The 21,168-nt window shown below is 36.5% G+C and overlaps 1 protein-coding gene across 9 annotated transcripts in view; it reads left to right on the top strand.

Moving 5' to 3' along the window:
* The window catches only part of slc4a4b (solute carrier family 4 member 4b), a 48,189-nt gene that overhangs the window by 12,017 nt on the left and 15,004 nt on the right, over positions 1 to 21,168 (top strand). For 5 of the 9 annotated variants that reach the window (XM_077194303.1, XM_077194299.1, XM_077194301.1 and 2 more), the window contains exons 2-14: positions 1,344 to 1,414; positions 3,780 to 3,953; positions 6,750 to 6,885; positions 9,750 to 9,910; positions 10,043 to 10,222; positions 12,151 to 12,243; positions 12,717 to 12,793; positions 14,788 to 14,945; positions 15,599 to 15,686; positions 15,778 to 15,932; positions 16,048 to 16,164; positions 17,694 to 17,868; positions 19,856 to 19,989. In XM_077194303.1, the coding sequence (XP_077050418.1) occupies positions 1,344 to 1,414; positions 3,780 to 3,953; positions 6,750 to 6,885; positions 9,750 to 9,910; positions 10,043 to 10,222; positions 12,151 to 12,243; positions 12,717 to 12,793; positions 14,788 to 14,945; positions 15,599 to 15,686; positions 15,778 to 15,932; positions 16,048 to 16,164; positions 17,694 to 17,868; positions 19,856 to 19,989 (1,719 nt within the window). The remainder of the gene's footprint in view (positions 1 to 1,343; positions 1,415 to 3,779; positions 3,954 to 6,749; positions 6,886 to 9,749; positions 9,911 to 10,042; positions 10,223 to 12,150; positions 12,244 to 12,716; positions 12,794 to 14,787; positions 14,946 to 15,598; positions 15,687 to 15,777; positions 15,933 to 16,047; positions 16,165 to 17,693; positions 17,869 to 19,855; positions 19,990 to 21,168) is intronic. The other 4 variants (XM_077194307.1, XM_077194302.1, XM_077194306.1 and 1 more) reach the window with 1 other exon arrangement.

The following is a 21,168-nucleotide window of genomic DNA, read 5'->3' as shown; positions in this document are numbered from 1 at the left end:
AGAAGACAGAGACCGGCTGTGAATCTAAACATCAATGACCTCATAGATTAAAGTGTCAGAGAGAAACTAAAATAACGGAATAGGAAGTGAGAATATGTATTAAAGTAAACAGTTGTTCTTCTCGCTAGTTGTTTTTGAAGTAAAAATCTTGTCCAGATATCCTATATGATATACACTACTGTTCAAATGTTTGGAGTTAGTAATTTTTTTTAAGTGCCCCATTATGCTATTTTAAACGTTCATAATTTTGTTTTGGCGGTCTCCAACAATAGGTTTACCTGCATTCAAGGTAAATAAAAAACACTTTAATTTTCTCACAATATGCATTGTAGCATCAGCTCTTTTTTTCACAGTGTCTAAAACGCCTCGATAAAGGATTCTGTCTCTCTCAACCCCTTCTTTCGGAGAGCACTCTGCTCTGATTGGTCAGATGGTACAGTCTGTTGTGATTGGTCTACTCTGCTCTGATTGGTCAGATGGTCCAGTCTTTTGTGATTGGTCTACTCTTCTCTGATTGGTCAGATGGCCCAGTCTGTTGTGATTGGTCTACTCTGCTCTGATTGGTCAGATGGCCCAGTCTGTTGTGATTGGTCTACTCTGCTCTGATTGGTCAGATGGCCCAGTCTGTTGTGATTGGTCTACTCTGCTCTGATTGGTCAGATGGTCCAGTCTGTTGTGATTGGTCCACACTTCTCTGATTGGTCAGATGGCCCAGTCTGTTGTGATTGGTCTACTCTGCTCTGATTGGTCAGATGGTCCAGTCTGTTGTGATTGGTCTACTCTGCTCTGATTGGTCAGAAGGCCCAGTCTGTTGTGATTGGTCTACCTCTTACAGAGCGTGTCGGAAACTAAACGGCCATAACCATTTCTTAATTTCAGCTCCAAAGGCTTCCTCATCACCTGATACACAGTTATACGAACAGTAATGTCGGCGTTGAAAAGCACCTGTTTTCATACATGCATGCAAAAATTTCCACCTCCACACAAGGATATTGTGGGTGGTTGCCAGGGCATTGCTATATTGTTGCTAAATTATTTTGAGTTCTATGTGGTTTCCTATTGTTTCAAGTCTTAAGAGTTCACCCTCAAGTCATCCAATCCTCAGTGAAAGACATGTGATGACTTGAATCACAACCAGACTGGTTGGTTTACACGCCGGATAAACAAGTAAAGGTAAAAGGGAAAGGTTAAAGCACGAGCGAGTGAACTACTTCAGAAGAAACAATGTTCTGAGAAATGTGCGCGTGCAGCGCGAGATTAAATATGTTTACTCTTTCTTGACATAGTCTGGGTTATAGTTTCTTTGTATTTGACTTTCCCTCTCTATGGTTTTTCTTTTACAGAATGGAGGATGAAGCCATAGTGGACAGGGGAGCGTCTTACATCAAAAACGTGTGTGAAGAGGAGGTTGAGGGTACGAAACATGCACACACACACACACACACACACACACACACACACACACACACACACACACACACACACACACACACACACTTAAATATATTGTGGGATATACGATCTCAGTGTCTCAGTGACGACTGCAGATCCCTTAGACTCTTAGGTACTGTGGATTGAGTTTCACGCTCACTTTCACTCACTCCAGTCTCTCTCTGTCGAGGGCCAGCTGTTTTTTTATTCTTTTTTTTATTCTTGCATTGGTAGTAATTTGTGTTTAAGGGCAGGAGAGGATTATGAGTGAATCAGATGTAACAAACCAAAGCTCTACATGTGAAGATGTTTACTATCTTAATCCACACACACACACACACACACACACACACACACACACACACACACACACACACACACACACACACACACGCGCACACACGCACACACACACACACACACACACACACACACACACACACACACACACACACACACACACACACACACACACACACACACACACACACACACACACACACACACACACACACACATATACGTTTTACTATATTATAGTATTAGTTATTATATATTTCATTGATAAAATATTTAAAAATTACATCCATTTTTTTTATTCTGGGATTAAAATAAATTGTTGTCATGTCTTTTTCCATGCAAATGTAGCTCATCATAGAATAATTTTAATGTGTTTAATGAGTAGAATACTGACACTGTGGGCCATATTCAAATTTGCAGCCCCAGTTTTGTCCATGTTTGCAGCTTACAAGTGAATTCCCCTCTCAGTTGTGGAATGTATAAAGCATTGCAGGTTTAGACATCTAAAAATATCTTCACATCAAAAGCAGATCAAACACATTCGCAAACATGAGCATTTCACATACTCGTGCTCTTTCTATATTTGTTTTTCTCTCTCTCTCTCTGTCTCTCGTCATCCCTGAACTTTGGACTTTCACATGATGGACACAAACACACACTAGTGCTCTAGTGGACATCTAGTGTAGTAGTGACGTCTAGTGACGTATTTGTTTAAAGTCAAACCTGAAATGAACGAAGGATGACTGAAGCATGATTGATGGATGACTGAATGGATGAGCAATTAGTCCTTATATTGTTCTGTGAGTGTGTGTTCATCTAAGCGTGTGTGCTTTCTGTTTTTACATCCACCATTTCCTGCCTGATCAGCTGTACAGGAAGTTGTTGCCATTTATCTATAATCTAACAAGTGTGAGATACGAGTCAGTTTTTCCCTCAGAAAAAAACACAATTGCATGCCAACACCGAAAAACAGTGAGATTGATTTACCTTCTTACACATGTTCCTGGTCTCATTGTGAATGATTGATCAGTACATGTTGCAAAGAAAAGAAATGTTGTAAAAATTTAACTCAGAAAAACAGAAACAAAAAAATAATAATTTCAGTTTCAATCGTGCAAACACTTTAGGAAGTGAATTACAATGTGATACTATAGGTCGTCATTACATCAGTGTTGTTTTACTATTATTTATATACTTTTACATTATTTATTCATATTTTGAATTGGCTTTTATTTTTTATATTAATTTCATACATTTCTTTGTAATTGTATGTGCTTTTGTCATTTTTAATAGTTTTAGTTTATTCGTTTTTAATATTAACTATTAAGAATTATATTAATATTATTAGTAATATGAATATATTAATAATATTTCTATTTAGATTTAGGTTATTTTTATTTCATTTTCATTTCAATAATTTTAGGACTTCAACTTATTTATTTCAGTTACTTTCCAAGGCAATCTTTTTAAGAGTTTAAAATCTTTTATTTTGAAATAATTTTTAATTTAATATATTATTCCATTTAATATTTTATTTCAGCTTTATTTCATTTAATGAAAGCAATTTGTACTATCAGTTTTAGTTAATGATAACAATGATAACATCACATTGTGTCAGTTATTGTTTGCATAAAGTTGAACTTGAGCATTGGAAATGACCAACTCTCATTGAAAATAAATGTCTTATTCGGTTGCTTTTTTGCTTTAATACTGTAAAAAGTCTCAACTCTGATTAACACAATCTTCCATGTTGAAATCCATATTACAAAATTCCGCAGATTTTCTCCCAAAGTTTTTGGCTTCCATCAAATCTGTTATGCATTGACTGTAAAATCATTGACGGCAGCAGGCATACATATTAAACAGAAAAAACGCTGTATTTACTAAAGCAATGATGTCATTATTCTTTATCTCGTTATCTGTGCATCTATTTTAGGCTTTAATTTATAACCTGTTACTCTGATATTAATGTATCTGTCTTTATAAGTGTGTATGTGTGTGTTTGTTTGTAATCCTGTAATCTTACCATGCCTTGTGCTTGTGTGTAGGTCATCACACAGTCTACATTGGCGTTCACGTGCCTAAGAGTTACCGTCGCCGCCGACGACACAGACGACGATCCAATCACAAAGAGAGGAGGGAACGTGTGACGGAAAACGTGAGCGACAAATCGGACACAGATTATGCAGATGATCCCTCCTCCAGCATCCTCAAACCACTCAGTAAGTGACACGGCCTTAGACTTTAGATATACAAAGACGCTGCACTGATATTACTACGAATGGGAGAAAGTGCAACGCACAATATGGCGGAATAAGTCCCGCCTTTTAAATAAAAGAGCCAATTGGCAATTGTTCAAGTCAAGTCGCCTTCATTTATATAGCGCTTTTAACAATATAGATTGTTTCAAAGCAGCCTTACAGTGACAATAGGAAATTAAAGTAACCAGAGATTTTTTAGCTTTACAGCAGTTCTAGAATAAAGTTATTGTCCAGCTAAATTTAGTTTTGATTGATTTCACTGCATCACTGCATTCTGTTGTCATTGCATCACTGCAACTGTTAGAAGCTCTCTTTGCTTTAGAAACTGCGGCTGCATCCGAAATCGCATACTTCGTATGTGACAAAAGAAGTATGTCTGAATTCACAGTACTCATAAAAGAGTATGCAAAAAGTACCCGGATGACCTACTATCGGCGATATTCTGAAGTGTGTGTACGATAAACACTTTAATATCCCATGAGGCCACGGGAGAGGATTTATGAATGGAGGTGAAGCGAAGCAACTGGTAGGTCACATGACAATGACAACTTGGCGAGAGTAGTACGTCCAGATTACATTAATTCTTACAACACACATTCATACTATATAGAACATACTATTTAGTAATTACGTATTCAAAATAAGTAACTACTCAAGAGAGTATGCGATTTCAGACGCAGCCAGTCAGTGTCCTGAGATGCACACTTATGACTTAAACAGAATATTTGAGACAGTTGTTGTCAGATTTCATTGGTGGCTTCAAATTCATTCATAAGCTTGGTGAACAGCTTTGGAGAATTTGATATTTCCTCATTCTAAGAGATAGCAGCTGTACTTGAATGACTGAAATAGCTGCCCGAGGGGTGTTCAAAGACAGGCGCCGTGTGAAATGACTCGCCCTAAAGGGACTTTGTTGCTGGTAGGAAGTTTGTAGGATGTTTTTTTCTTATTAAGTGTGGATTTCATTTGTTTCACCACTGAAAGTTAGGCAGAAATGTCACATGCGCATGTCACATGACTAGTATACAATGACTTAAATTTGGAACTCTTCCTGACACAGTGCTATGTTACTTCGGAAGTCATATTGACTACTTTTAATATATTTTTATAATACTTTTTTGGGATTTTGGCAGTATAGTCACCATTTTTCTTGCAAGGAAGAGAGCAGCTCAGACATCTCCTTTTGTGTTTCACTAAACCAATACAAATTTCTACAAGTCATTCTTGTAGAAGAAAAACTATTTTACAGATTATCCCAGAGCAATTCTTGATGTTCTGGAGAATCAGAGAGCTATGGAGAGAGAGAACGAGATAAAGCAGTCCTTACAGCCTCCGTTAAAGGTCTTTGTGTGTGCTAATCTCTCCTAATCAGTGGCATGGGTGAAAAGGCAAAGCATCAAGCTAAACAAGTGCATAGTCACCTTTATCTGCGCTTATCCTCTGTGAACCCGCTCTACCTCTCCATCGCTCCTTCGACTGTAGATCGTGTGAGAGTGCAGAAATCACACGTTTCACACAGTCATTACTTACAGTAAGTCACTGGGTTAAACTAACAAACACATTTCTCGCACAAATAGTTTGCACGGCTTCTCATAGCCTGGATTTGTGGTTGGCTTTAGTGGTCAGCTAATTGCAACAATACCGCTAGTTTCAGTGCTGAGTATATGCTAGTGTATAATGGGTAATTCTAGCCACTTGTGGTAAGAGGTGTTAACTTTTAGCTCAGGTTAGGAGGCATGGAGCCAGGCATGGCCGAAGGGATGTTCTTCCCTTCTCTCTGTTATGTACACCATGGCCCTATTTACTCCGGAGGGACTGTTTCAGGCCACTGAGGGAGGAAAACAATCCTCCAGCTTTGACTAGTTTAGCTTAGATTAGCTTAGCATGCTCCAAATGTGCTAAACTGTACAGAGAAAGAAAGGCAGTGCTAAAAAGCCTTTGATATGTTTAAGGGATAGTTCACTCAAAAATGAGTTCACCCTCAAACCATCCTAGGTGTAGATGACTGAAAAGAAGCCTGCACATCTGTGCACATGCATGATATGCGTTGATACACATGTAAATACTCTTGGTATGTCCCATAGCAGACTTTGAATCAAAATATCCAGTCCTGTTGCAATGCAAACGAGAGATTTCCCCATGTGCTGACTTCCCTAACTAGTAGGGAAGGCCAGATCTCATCAGTGTCCCAAAAGTCTCATCTTAAACTGTTTGTTTGTTTGTTTTGTCTAGTTTTACCTTTAAAAAAGGCCTTGCCTGTGCAGAGAATTGAGTTTTTGTAATGTAAATGTATACACGTTTAGAAAAGGTGTGGTGCAACTTTCACATTACAACATATACAACAGTGTGGTTATGAGAAATGCTGACATAGGCATCCTCAATGCATTTTCCTCATGTATTTATTTTGTGCTTTGCATCTCAAGGCAACTTCCCTGTGAAATTCAGATTGAAATCTCAAAGAGGGGTCAGTTCTGGCTCAGTCTGCTTTCGCAACAATATCTGTTTCTGTTTCTCCAGGAAATAAAGTCTCACATACTGACTGCTTTTTGGGTGTAACAAACTTACAAGAAAGCTCATTCATCTTGATTTTACACAACACCTATGAAGGAAACAACCAGTGATTTCAATCACGGTCCCACCTTAACCAGACAGAGTGCCATTGTCCTGTTGTGTAATTGTTTGTTTCTAATATTGGATCTGTATTTTGATTGCATTGACTTGCATTGACTGACACCTCGTTTGTTGTTTCCTTATCAGTTTCTCCGGCAGCAGAGCGGATCCGCTTTATTTTGGGGGAAGATGACAGCGGCCCACCTCCACCGCAGCTCTTCACTGAACTCGACGAGCTTCTTTCCGTTGACGGTCAAGAGATGGAGTGGAAGGAAACAGCCAGGTAAAGTGTACAAACACTCAAGAAATGTTTTAAACAGAAAGTTAGACAAAAAAAGTTCTGAACAAAACTGCATCTTGATTTCACAAGACATCACAACCCATGTTACATTATATTCTCAGTATGGCCACAAGGGGCGCTATAGTTGTTAATGTAAACGGTCTTCTTCTTCTGTTATGAAAAAGGATTTTTTTTTTCTAGCCTATTATCCCAGCATCCCAATTTGCACACTACACACCCAAGTCAAGAATACTATATCGAACTATATTGATATGGTTTAACTATAACTATATCGAACAGAATTTCAGCCGAAAACTATGCGAATTTGGGATGCAAGGCTTTCAGAATAGCATGCTATTATAATACTGTTTCTGCCATATCTTTATATTGCAGAAATAGTATGGTTTGTCTGCTAATATTTGAAGTTTATAATATTTTATAGCCTATTATCCCTGAACCCCAATTAGCACACTATCCACCCTAACTAACTAGTATTTAAGAATACTAATATCGAACAGTATTTCGGACAAATTGGTACGCAAGGCTTGTCTTAATTCAAAATAGCGTATTATCATACTACTCTTTCTGTTTCTGCTTAACCTTATATTGCAGAAATGGTAAGAATAGCATTCTAGTATACTCTTCCGAATTCATTTTATGTTCCTTAGGTGTCATCGGCTCATCTGCATGGAACAAATCACATTATTCTGGCATTTGATTGGCTCATTTGCACATTTTTACATTTACATTGATGCATTTGGCAGACACTTTTTCACTGTTTGAGCCACATGAATCCCATCATTGTGTTTATTAACCATTTTGCATAATTTTCTACTTTCGTTAACTTCCAACAGATTTTTTTTCCAGCTATTTTGTCATCAGATGGATATGTTGGTCAGAAACACACCCTTGAAAGGGTTTGTCTCCGCTAAAACAACAGAAGTATCCAACACTCACGTCATTTACCAAATGCTTACGATTTTAGTGCCACTTGACTGATCTTAGGATTTTACACATTCATGCCTGTGTTCGCCGCTCACATATGCAATTGAATAAGCGTTCTGATTCCAGAATAAGGGTTAAGCAGAAAACAGTAACAAATTACTATTAACAAAATGTATCTGAGAAACAGAACTGCACTTATGGAGAGGTACATTCTTTCTTTCTTTTTTTTTGCCCTCATTTACTCGCCATGATTCCAGACTGTTTTGCTTTTCACATAAACCGTGTGAGAGGGAGTAAATAATGACAACATTTTTACTATTTTGGCTCAGTTATACTAATGATCTTGATCAAACAGCAAGAGACAAAGAAACCGAGGAAAGACACGTCAGCAAAAAGACAAAGCAGCTTTCATCTGGTCCAAGTAGTTTTGATTTCCAGTGTGTATTGAGTGACGGATGATCTCCTGGTCTTTTCCTGCCATGACCTTATCAACTGACACACACTCACAATCGCACTCACACTCTCACTCTCATACACTCCAAAATATGCAAATACAACAAATTAAAATGCAAATACAAAATGAAATAATATTTGAATAGAATATGTTAATAATTAATTTTGAATTGCTATATTTAATCTCACATAGCAGTCAATAGCAGGTTTTTGTGTTTAGTTCACGCCATTCAAATGTTACGGACACAAATTGTACTCCTTTCATGGAACGGTTTCTTTCTTTAAATTTGCATGGTCCAGATTTACATGTTAAGATATACATGGCTCATTTTGAAATGAAACCATTTGCTAACAAAGAGCCCAGTGTTTTTGTGTGTGTGTGTGTGTGTGTGTGTGTGTGGGGGGGGGTTTGGATGGATGGACGGACGGATGGATGGATGGATGCACAAACCCAGGACAGAGTTCACAGAGTTCTCATGGGTTTCTGGGTTTACCTGTGTCTCAGGTAACATATCAAAACAGCACGCCGCAGTGTGTGTGTGTGTGTGTGTGTGTGTGTGTATCACTTTTGTCTCGGATATCATACCCACGCTTGGCTAAACTCATCTCGCAAGCCTCTCTGCACAAGATTACAGGGCTCTAAAGGATATCTGGGTATCGTTTCTCTAAGACAGATATTCGCTCAAGCAGACATGGGTAAGCTGATAACAGGGCCAGAAGAGCTTTAAGAAGCTTCAAATCATTTTGATTCTTATTTTACATCAAAAACCTTTCAGTTAGTCAGCAGAAAGCTAAAGTTACACAGCTATCTATCTCTGTCTCTCTGTCTCCATTGCCAAATGGTATAAGCTTAAACCAACAAAAATATAAATTATGTGTTCCTACAGTAAGTATAAACAATAATAATAATATGTCCTTGCAAACAGTGATGGTAAAAGCATAATATTGAATGATTACCATATTAATATACCGGTCTTAAAGAGCTAAGTCTCTTCTGCTCACCAAAGCTGCAAAGTTTAAAAGAACAGCATTTATTTGAAATAGAAATCTTTTGTAACATTATGTATGTCTTTACTGTCACATTTGATCAGTTTAATACATCCTTGACAAATAAAAGTTTTAATTTAAAAAACAAAGAAATCTAACTTAAAATACCTTTGAATCAGAAGTCATCATTGGGATAGAAATACACACACACACTCACAGAGATTTATATTTACATGTACCATGGTAAAACGTGTATGATCAATGTGCATGACAAAAAATAAATGGTATTATGATAGTAAATGTCATTCTGAAAAAACATGGTATTGTGATAAATGTCCCAAAAAATTTTATTATCGTGGTATTCCAATAAGTACCTGGGATATGTCACTGTTCAGGGTCAAAGTGCTCTAAATTTCTTAAGATTAAGTGCTTAAGATTCAGCTGTTATCTAAACATTTAAGTGTGTTTTCTGTTTTTCTCAGATGGATAAAATTTGAGGAGAAGGTGGAGAAGGGTGGAGAACGGTGGAGTAAACCCCATGTGGCCACTCTGTCTCTTCACTCCCTCTTCCAGCTGAAAAACTGCATCGAGAAAGGAACCATCATGCTGGACATGGAGGCAAACTCACTTCAGCAGATCGTTGGTAAAACTGAACTTCAATTTTCTTGAATTGTTATAAGGTTCTTAAGAGGTTACAAAAGTCCTTCAGATTAGTGTTTTGGTTTCTGTTCTTTAAAGCACCAGTACATGCTTGATGAAAATCTGTCTCTTTCAGAAATGATCACTGACAGTCAGATCGAGAACGGCCAGCTGAAGGCCGACCTGAAGGAGATGGTCATGTACACTTTGCTACGGAAACATCGCCACCAGACCAAGAAGTCCAACCTGCGTTCGCTGGCAGACATTGGAAAAAGCGTGTCGAGCGCGAGTCGTCTGTTCACCAACCAGGAGAACGGTAACACAGCTGCCACATTAAACCTCTCGCTTACACTCTATCGGTTTCCACATCTCTCCTCTCACTTTCACCTGATCAATCCATCCGCACGTCTCTCATACATTCTACAAATATGTTGTATTCATAGCTGTACAGATGTTTTCTAACAGCCTAGTGGATGAAATAAAAATCACATTCGCACAGTGCAAAACTGAAAATCCTTTGATGTTTCAAAATCGCAAGTAATCAAATGTGCTGATTAGATGCAGTTGTTTTTTTGATTTTCACAGCAATTAAACCTCAAACCCTCTCAGGAAGAACTAGAAACCACTAGAGACGTATAAGAACAAGTTTTGGTTTCTGAAAGTTGCTGCTGAAACACTTTTTGGGGAGTAACTGGCTTAACTAACTTAACTTAAAGGTACACTATGAACCCTTTTTTGTTCAAAATGAACAAGTCAATAATTGTATCCCTTAAAACGCACTTTTGATCAACAAAATTTCACATTTAAACGTTTTATTCCTGTGATTTTTCCCCCCCTTTACATTAGCTTCAATGTAACTCCCTTGCCTCATTAAGTATACGTGGAACTATGATTATGTAAATGAGCCCCGCCTCCACTCACTCACACCAGCTCAGAATTCCTGATTCACTCACTCAACTTTACTGCAGTAAATGCTGCACAATGGCAAGAGGAAATACTGGTTTAATTCAGCCATATATGTTTGAACCAGAAACTTTTAGAAGAAGAGGAAAAGTGAATTATACAGTGTATAATTAGTGTATTTTATTTATTGCTCTTACAACGTCAGACACATAACGGCAATTAATACGATTAATGTGTTAGTAATGTTACACAAACCATGTTCCCGCTCGCCGTCTCAGAGTCAGACAGCTGCCTACTAACAAACAGTATCCTTAGAAACACTTTGGACAAATATTGAACAATAGAACGCCAGTGGAGAAAGATCGACAGAGAAAAGTTGCTTCGGCGTGTTACTTTGACGTGTGTCTGGTGTGGGAGTGGGAGAGGTTAGTTTCAAAACGAGTGAGAAAGGTTGACATGGAGCAGCTGAATCTCCAACCTCAGGAGAATTACCTGTTTAAAAAAAACACTGAACAGAGGAAAGTCTGCTGGAAAAAAGAGAACAAGAATCAGAATTATATAGTGTACCTCATAGAGGCACTTTTCACCATCCGATTAAAACGCATTTTCTCAGTATGAAAGTAAAAGGTTTTATGTTGACTTTAATGTTTAAAGAACTAGAAGTGCTGTCTAAATGTCAAGAAATTTTAACTACATTCTTCGGTAGCGTGACAATAGAACAGATGTTTTCATAATATTGTAACTTTTCCAGAGACAAGGTGTTTGTTCCAAGTAGTGGTGCAATGCTACATGATTGGTTTTAATGTACCGCACATGTTGTACTGCACATGTTGTACTTCACAAGCTTACAGTTGGGTGAGCTGAAACAATTACCAAACACTTTCTCGCGCACACACCTTTTTATTTTAGGGAATCATTTGTTACGGATTGTTCATATAAATTAACCACTCTCAAAAAAAAAAAAGATTAATTGGCATTCATTCATTTTGTTTATTTATTACTTTATATATATGTATTATTTATAAATATGTATAGCTTAGATTCCAAAGCATCAGCAGTTTCACAGTTTCTCTAACTCTGTTCTCAGAAAGTTTTATGTCTTCCTTTCAAACTGTGCTCATTTCTCTTCAGTTCAATGAAAAGGTACTGATTTGGTTGTGGTGATCGTTGTCTACTTTAATTTTAATTTGAAGCTCAAATCAGCGCTTTGAAGCATATTTTAATTGATTTCTCTGCTCTAATGCTTTGTTTTCTCTGTTCCCTGTCTCCTGTCCCTCCCACTTGTCTTGATTGACATGCATGCACCCTATCTTTTCTCTTTCTCTCTCTGTGTGTGTGAAGCGCGTCCTCTTGATCACCCTGTGCCTTGCTTTACCAACTTTGAACCTGACGAGCAAATTCAGATGCAGAGAAGCAACAGCATGGGACTTCTCTGTAAGTCTAGCTGAAGATTCAGACTGATTCATACTAGATTTGGTGTTGGTCTGGTTCACTGTAAGATTGCTGCTGAAGATCAGGTCTCAGGTCACTAGAGTGAATCCTTTAAGAACATTTTAGGAACGCTTTGGAAAAGTAAAAGATGCCTTAAAGTCAATCATGTATACATTTAAAAAACAGTATGATGACTGTTATTTATTATTATCATCATCACAAGTTCAGCCTAAACTCTTAATAAATATAAAGTATATATAATATTAAATAATATTAATAAATACTCTTAATAAATAAAAAATTTAAAGATAACTGAGGTGTTTTAGTTTTCTGTAACCTGTCAAACAAGTTAGTTAAGGACTCTATTGAGATAACTTTTTTTTTTAGAAATTCTTGGGCCTCTTTCTTTGGCCTCTTTGTTTTGCGTTTTAGCAGCTGACAGGTGTTTGACCTCTGACCTTGTACAACTTCTGCAGGTAGTCCAACCACGGCTCACCGTAACCTGACCTCCAACAGCCTCAACGATCTCTCAGACAAGCCCGAGAAAGACCAGGTACTGTGAAGATTGTTTTTCTGTGTATGTTCCTGTGTTTGTGTGTGTGTGTGTGTGTGTGTGTGTTAATAGTTTCTTCACATGTAGAAGTAGAGATTAATTGTGTAAGAAAATATTGTTGGGTCTTATCACAGACATGATGGTAAGGTACCAGCGTGAATCTCATGAAAATGTCCAGGTCATATTTTACCCCCAAAATCTTTTTTTATTATTATTTTTTCTTTTATTTAAATCATCAAATACTTCGATGATATTTGAATGCTGGAAAATTTAATAATATAATAATGTAAATATAAATGATTTAAAATATTAAAATGTAATATTTAAAATGACAACAGTACATATAATCATACTTAAATTGAGATGTAAAATGATAAATTATATATATATATATATATATATATATATATATATATATATATATATATATATAGTTATAATTAGTATAATTTAAATGTAAAAATTGATTATATAATAGTATGAAATTGATAAGTAAAAAAAGAAATTATATATATATATATACACAGTATATAATAATATTAAATAATGATAACAATTATTATTAATATTATTTAAATATAATATCATATAATACTATTTAAATGATACTTTTATTATTATTATTTTTTTACACTAATGAGAGTTATGGCGAAATGCTCTTCATCACCAAGAAAATATTGTCTTTATGGTTTGAAAACAGGCTTCATTTTCTTTAAACATTTTGTGGTATTTTATATTGAATTCTGACCCAGGTGTGTTCTTAACAGGATTTGTGAGATTCTCCCACCAAGAGTTCATTACAGAGAGGATAAATGACTGTTTCTCCTGTGGGAAGTTTGGTTAGGAAGGCTACAGCCCTGGGCGTGACATCGGTAGGACAGGAATGAGTGCAACATGACAAAAGAAACTCTTTCTTCAAACACAGTAGCGCACAATGAAACTCAGTGGCTGTCTTTCACACAAGGACAAAACATAGCTTCTATCGTCAGTTGCGTCAATATTTGTGGATTAGCGTGAGTGCCTTGTCAAATGCACAGAACTCCTGTTGTGTGTTATTCACGTTACTGCAGTAATTATACTGATAACCTCAGATTAAAATCACTCAGACCGCAAACATTGCACAAGGCCTCTTTTGTGTTATAGTGTCTGTGTGTGTGTTCCAGGCTGTCTGTCATCTCAGTGTTCATCGCTAATGAAGTGTTTTTTGACCTAGATGCTTTTGTTTATGTAGTTGTGAGCTTGTTTCTTTCCACTCGGCTTAAATCTTATCAGACTTTTATATTCCACTGAAATATGATCTCATAAAGAGGCTTATCGCTTCTTTTGTCAAATGCGTGAAATAAATAATGTAATCTGAAGATGGTTCTAAGGATATAAGGTATATAGAGATATATTTAATAGTTCTTTACTACATTTTTTCAATGATGCAAACAGAGTTCACTTTGCAGCTATAAAAAGAAAATAGTGTCATTGTTCAGTTCAGCTGAAGTCAGTTCAGTGTTGATTCAGTTCCGTGGTAAAGATCATCAATTATTAAATTGGTTCAAATTCAATATAAAGCAGTTCTGCAGAAAACAGTGGTGTCATCATCCAGCTCAGTTCAGTTCTCATACAACAGTGTCAGAGCAGGCAGATCAGTGATATTTTTGAATATTAAGTGTCCCCAACCGAGCAAGCAAGAGGACCCAAACTCCATCAGGAGACAGAATGGAGAAAAAACACCTCGGGAGAAACCAGGCTCAGTCGAGGGCCAGTTCTCTGATTGTGGATTGCTATCATTTAAATTATTTCATCCAGCTGCATCTGCTTGAAGATCGGATTCATCACAGTACGGAGAGAAAGCTGGCCATCAGGAAGCAGGATAACCCAGGTTTCCATTATCCCAGGGTTTAGAATGGCCCAGCTCAAGTGTGAAAAGCCTAAAAACCAGCGAATAAAACAGTGCACACACTGAATGTAATGAAAAATATGTTTTTCTTGTTGGTTCTCGCTAGTTGAATAATAAGTTCATGAAGAAAATTCCTCGGGATGCGGAGGCGTCAAACGTGCTGGTCGGGGAGGTGGATTTTCTGGAGTCTCCCTTCGTGGCGTTTGTGCGTCTTCAGCAGTCCGTCATGTTAGGAGGTCTGACCGAGGTTCCTGTGCCCACACGGTAACCAAGCTATGTAATTCATAAATCTGTTGCTATAGTTACAACCAGGGCTCGATATTAACTTTTTTGCTCACCAGCCACTGTTGTTAGTGGTTTTCCAAAGTTACTAGCCACTCAGCATTTTTACTGCATGGCCACAATTTTGACCGATATCTTGTGGAAAACTACCATATAGATATTTTTAATATTATCTCATAATTCTGCAGCAGGTATATTATGCTGCTGTCACTTTAAGACCTGACGCACAGATCCGCTATACTGTTACACATGCGTTTTCTTTCTCAACTGTTTATGCTCACTTAAAACATAACCGACTGAGTTTACGTGAATACTCGCCAAGACATTTTACATTATTTTGTGTTTTTGACTGTTTAAGTGCAATAAGCAGCAAAAAATAATTAATTTAATACTGAGATGCGGATTTATGTGGCGCACTTTGGGAGTGAGCACAAAATCTACAGTAATGAGTAAACTGATGCACAATATGCACAATCCCACGCCAAAATGAAAGCCCTGTAACAGCAACAATATTCATCCGGAGCAAATGAAACGAGTGAGTGAGGGGAGGAGGGTTTGTGTGTCAGCTCGCTGTCGGAGAGATGAGAGAGAGAGAAAGCGCAGCTGATTACAACAGTGTCTTTTTGTATTTGTAGGTTCCTTTTTATTCTGCTGGGGCCCAAAGGAAAGGCCAATTCATACCGGGAGATCGGGCGTGCCATCGCCACGCTCATGTCTGATGAGGTGTGTGTGTGAGAAAGTCTTCTTATTCATGTGTTTATATGCATGCTTACAGCATTTTCATAGCTCAGTATTTTTATTTCGGACCCTGCAGGTGTTTCATGACATAGCATATAAAGCGAAAGATCGTGGTGACCTGCTGGCAGGGATTGACGAGTTCCTAGATGAAGTCATTGTTCTTCCTCCAGGAGAGTGGGATCCTAATATCAGGATTGAACCTCCTAAATCCATCCCGTCTGCTGATAAACGGTACCAGCAATCATTGATCTTACAGTATAATTCATCAGTTGATTGTTAATTTAATGAACTACACGACAGCCGATAACCGATGAAACAACCTGAGTTTGTGTGTGTGTGTTTTTAGTAAAAACATTATTGCTGGAGGGGAAGGTTTTCAGATGAATGGCGGTACGCCTCATGATGGGAGTCCAGGTGGCGGCGGTGGCCATGCGGTCGGTGATGAACTCAAAATGACCGGCAAGTGAGTGTATAAACGGGCACAAATACACAGTTTATATACATGCAGTTTATATAGGCCTTTGTTATGTATAGATTGTGAAAAGGGCAGTAAAAATGAACAATTATTATATTTACACTGCCGTTTACAAGTTTTTTTTTATGTTTCTGAAAGAAATCTCCTATGCTCACCAAGGCTGCATCTATTTACAACAGTATTCATTTTCTCCATAGAGAAATTGATTTTTTAACTATAACTTGCAAACTTGTGAACTACGAGGTCGTTAATCGATAGTACATAATCGGATCACATTTATTTCAGCTTAACTTTAAAATAATAACGTTTAACAATGGACTTCGTGGTTAAAAACTACATTACCCATGATGCTGTACAGAAAATTCCACCAATCAAAGAGTTGAAACGAGCAAAACATTACAAAAGAGCTCGTTAGCTCCGCCCACTCCCATGAAGCACTACGAATGACGCAATTGCGTCTCCTCCTACTCTCAAAATACTTAAATATTTGTATATATATGCATATTTTACAATAAATGTAATTTTTTTTACTTTCATATATAAAATAAACATTATTAAATTAGTACTTTTATATTTCTCCATCATTTTTAATTTGATTACGCTGTTTACAATGCTTCATGGGATTGTAGTTCTTTCCCTTACTAGAGCCGTTAAGTACACAGTCTTTGTATTTGTATTTTTGCCTCGAAATATGGGCAGCAGCCATATCACCCTGTAGTCCAAGCCTGGTCAGTACCTGGATGGGAGACCTCCTGGGAAAACCAGGTTGCTGCTGGAAGAGGTGTTAGTGAGGCCAGTAGGGGGCGCTCACACTGTGGCCTGTGTGGGCCCTAACACCCCAGTGTAGTGATGGGGACACTATACTGTCAAAGATCACCGTCCTTCGGATGAGACGTTAAACCGAGATCCTGACTCTCTGTGGTCACAAAAAATCCCAGGATGTCTTTTGAAAGAGTAGGGGTGTAACCCCGGGCATCCTGGCCAAATTTGCCCAGTGGCCTCTGTGCATCATGGCCTCTTAATCATCCCCATATACTGATTGGCTTCATCACTCTGGCTCCTCTCCACCACGAAGCTGGTGTGTAGTGGGCGTTCTGGCGCACTATGGCTGCTGTCGCATCATCCAGGTGGATGCTGCACATTGGTGGTGGTTGAGGAGATTCCCCCTTCTATGTAAAGGGCTTTGAGTGCCGAGAGAAAAGCGCTAAATAAATGTAATGTATTATTATTATTATTTTTGTCCGACTTTGGCTTCAAATCAGAATTTGTAGTGATATGATTCACCTCATAGCTGGTTGGTTTGGTTCTTGGCTTATAACGCTTTAATGGGAAAAATGAATGGAAGAAATATTTCCAGAACCAACGCCGCTGAACACTTGATGGTGTATGCAATATTAAAACCATATAATATATATTTTTTTAAATTAATAAAATCTGTTCATTTTAATATCAGCATATTTTTAGGTTACCTGAGAAAGCATTTTTCAGTAAGAAAACACAATCTCTATCTCTCATAGGTTTTGCGGGGGTCTCATTCTGGACATCAAGAGGAAACTCCCATTTTTTGCAAGCGATTTTTACGACGCTTTCCACATTCAGTCTCTGTCTGCCATCTTGTTTATTTACCTGGGTACCGTAACTAACGCCATCACCTTCGGAGGGCTGCTGGGAGACGCCACGGAGAACATGCAGGTTAGACTGTTCAAGTCTTTTTCACTGTGAGTTTGTGTGTGTTGTACTTAACTAGTGTCCGGCGATTTGGCTCAGCTATTGTGGGTTTATTCAGGAGCTCCTGGAAATAAAATTTGGCGGACATTGTGTTCACAGCTCCAGGGATTTAAAGGCCACGGATAGCTGTTTGATTATTAAACATGTCACTTCAAATATATATCATGTGTTACCTAGATCGGGTGTTTGGAAACAGATGTACATGTTGCATGTTGGGATTTGATCCGTGCTATACTGAGAGAGAGAGAGGCAGGAAGAGCTCTTTTCTTCGAACAACTGTGTATATAAATAGTCAGGATTGTGCATGGTACTTTCGGACATGTGCAGTGACTGCAAAGTTTGCCCATATATTTAGCAGTGCATTTATATGGCACAGGCTAAGGAGGATCAGCTATAAATATCCTCAGATTACACACAACAGCACACACACATAAAATCACACAACTACACTTCTAAACACTCTCTTAGGGAATCCTTCGTGACCTCTGCCCTTACCTACAAAGCCTGCTTCAGATACGTCGAATAATAGCTTTAGGTTCAGATTGCAGGTTGCTGAATTGCACACAAGGACTTTTTTCTATCATGTGTTTTCATAAACTTTGAAGATGACTTGTGTTTGAAGGTAAATATGCTAAATGCTTGTTAGAAATGCACTCAAGACACAGTTCTATGGAAGCCCATTTCCGGCACATAAGGAAAACTAAATCATGCACTGGTAAATCATAATTATAACAAAAAAAGTTGGAATTATGAGATGAAAAGTCAAAGTTATGACAAACTAAACCGAAATGATTAAATTAAAAGTCAAAATTGAGAGATAAAAAATCTAATTTATGACACACTAAGTCACAATGAGACTAAAAAGGTCAAAATTATTACATCAAAAGTTTAAATTATGACATATCAAGTCATATTTATGAGATAAATTTAGAAATTATGACTTGGTAATAATTATGACACTCAAAACCATCTAAATTAAAATGTAAAAATTATGAGTTTTAAAAAGTCAAAATTATTATTTGTTCGGGATTAAATTTATTCCTAATTAAATCGAAATTGACATTCTAATCATATTTATGAGATAAATGTCAAAATGATTAGTTAAAAAGTCAAAATGATGACAAAAATAAATAAAAATGATGACATTAAATACAAATATAAAAATTATTTAAATTATATTATATAATTAAATATATAAATAAATAAATATATATATATATATATATATATATATATATATATATATTAAATATAAAAATTATGAGAAAAAGTCAAAATTATGACATACTAAGTCATTATGAGATTAAAAATTATTTATGATTATATGTCATAATCTGACTTTTTTTACTCCTCAAATTTTTGATTTATGTCATAATTCCAACTTTTTATGTCACACGTACAGTATGATTTACAAGATTTTACAGTGTAAGTCTATGGGATTTTGTTAGGTCAGTTTTATCGTCCAGCAGGATAAAAACATTAGTCTGATCATTTTAGAGTAACAGCACACCTCTCAAAACAATGCATTAAACTCTCAGAAAAATCTGTAAAAACAGGGCCCAAAATGTACTGTGTTAATATGAAGGAAATTTCTGTATTGATTTTTTTTACAGATGTTTTACCTTTTTTAAAAAAAAATATGCATTGCACTGTGTTGTTTTAGGGTTTAAGAAAATGTCCTGGCAGAAAAATGACCTTGTTTGTTTTCTTACTGTGTACTTAAGTTTAATATTTAGAGGCTTGTTCAAATAACCAACCCATTGTGTGAGCAAATGCAATAGTAATAGTAAATGCTTAGCTGAGAAAACTCCAGCCGTTTGTGTTGGAAACAGGTTTTTGTCTGATCAAGCGTTTTCAGAAACAGCTGACATTATGTACAGGCTCAAATCTGATAAGAGTTCCTGTTGTAGTGCTTTTAGTGTTTCTATTTTTCCGCTTGATCTCTGTGCAGGGCGTGTTGGAGAGTTTTTTGGGGACGGCGTTAGCTGGTGCCGTGTTTTGTCTGTTTGCGGGTCAACCTCTGACCATCCTGAGCAGCACCGGGCCCGTGCTCGTCTTCGAACGACTGCTCTTTAACTTCAGCAAGTGGGTGGCATACGCACACACCTACATACTGAAGCATGCATACACAAGTACATACTAAAACACAAGGTTGCTTTACGAGATTTGTTCGGCAAAATGTCGTGTGGTAAAATCCACTTATCAGTTAGCCTACTGCATTTATAAAACAGTGGGAACAGCAAAATAAGGGGAAAAAAGTGTTTAATAAATTATTGCTTCAATAATAAAATGAAAAATAATTATATAATAATTATATCATTAATATATCATTATTAATAATTATGTATTTACTTACATAAGTATATTATTACTATTGTTGGTATTATTTAAATATATTATTAGTAGTATTATTAAATTAATACTATAGATTGCATTAATCATAAAACAAAAAATAATTTTAGAATAATTATAACAACAGTAGTTTATTTATTTATTATTAACAATTATTTATTTACTTAAGTTTATTATTATTTACTATTTATAATATATTATTATTAAATTAAGATAATAAGATTGCATTAATAATAAAAAACAATAAATAGTTATAGAATAATTATAACAACAAAAACAACATTTATTACTAATAATTATTTATTTACATAAGTAAAATATTACTATTATTTAGTATTTCAATCTTTTATTATAATTTTAATAGGTTATTATTGCTGTTATTAAATTAATATAATAATCACATTACTAATCATCTCAATAAATAATTTTTCACCATGCAATGTAGATCCTCCATCATTTTAATAGTTTGTTGCTCATTCATTAATTCATTGATGTACAGTCAACAGTGTTTATATGAACTATTTCAATCAGATTTAATAGCCAGATTGGCTATTTCACATTTAGTTACAGTATCAATTGAGAACATCAGTATGAATTTTGGTCCAAATCTAGATGTTTTAAACTTCCTTTCTGTATTGATATGTTATATTTAGTTTGATCAAAAACAAGCAACATTCCCTGGAACTCTTTTAGTTTTGTGTCATCTGAGGCACAACACATTCTAGTTATCTGGAATCAAGATACTTCTTATTGTTATAAGATCTCTCCCTCTCTCTCTCTGTGTGTGTGTGTGTGTGTGCATGAAAACATTTCTCTCTCTCTGTCTCTGTCAGTCTCTCTCTCTGTCTCTGTCAGTCTCTCTCTCTGTCTCTGTCAGTCTCTCTCTCTCTCTCTGTCAGTCTCTCTCTGTCT

This window comes from Siphateles boraxobius, unplaced genomic scaffold (assembly GCF_051911475.1).
Source record: "Siphateles boraxobius isolate OS27281-9 unplaced genomic scaffold, OSU_SipBor_1 11, whole genome shotgun sequence".
In the NCBI taxonomy this organism is placed as follows: domain Eukaryota; kingdom Metazoa; phylum Chordata; class Actinopteri; order Cypriniformes; family Leuciscidae; genus Siphateles; species Siphateles boraxobius.
The sequence above is the reverse complement of the archived record's forward strand: the minus strand, read 5'-3'. Positions and strand labels throughout refer to the sequence as shown.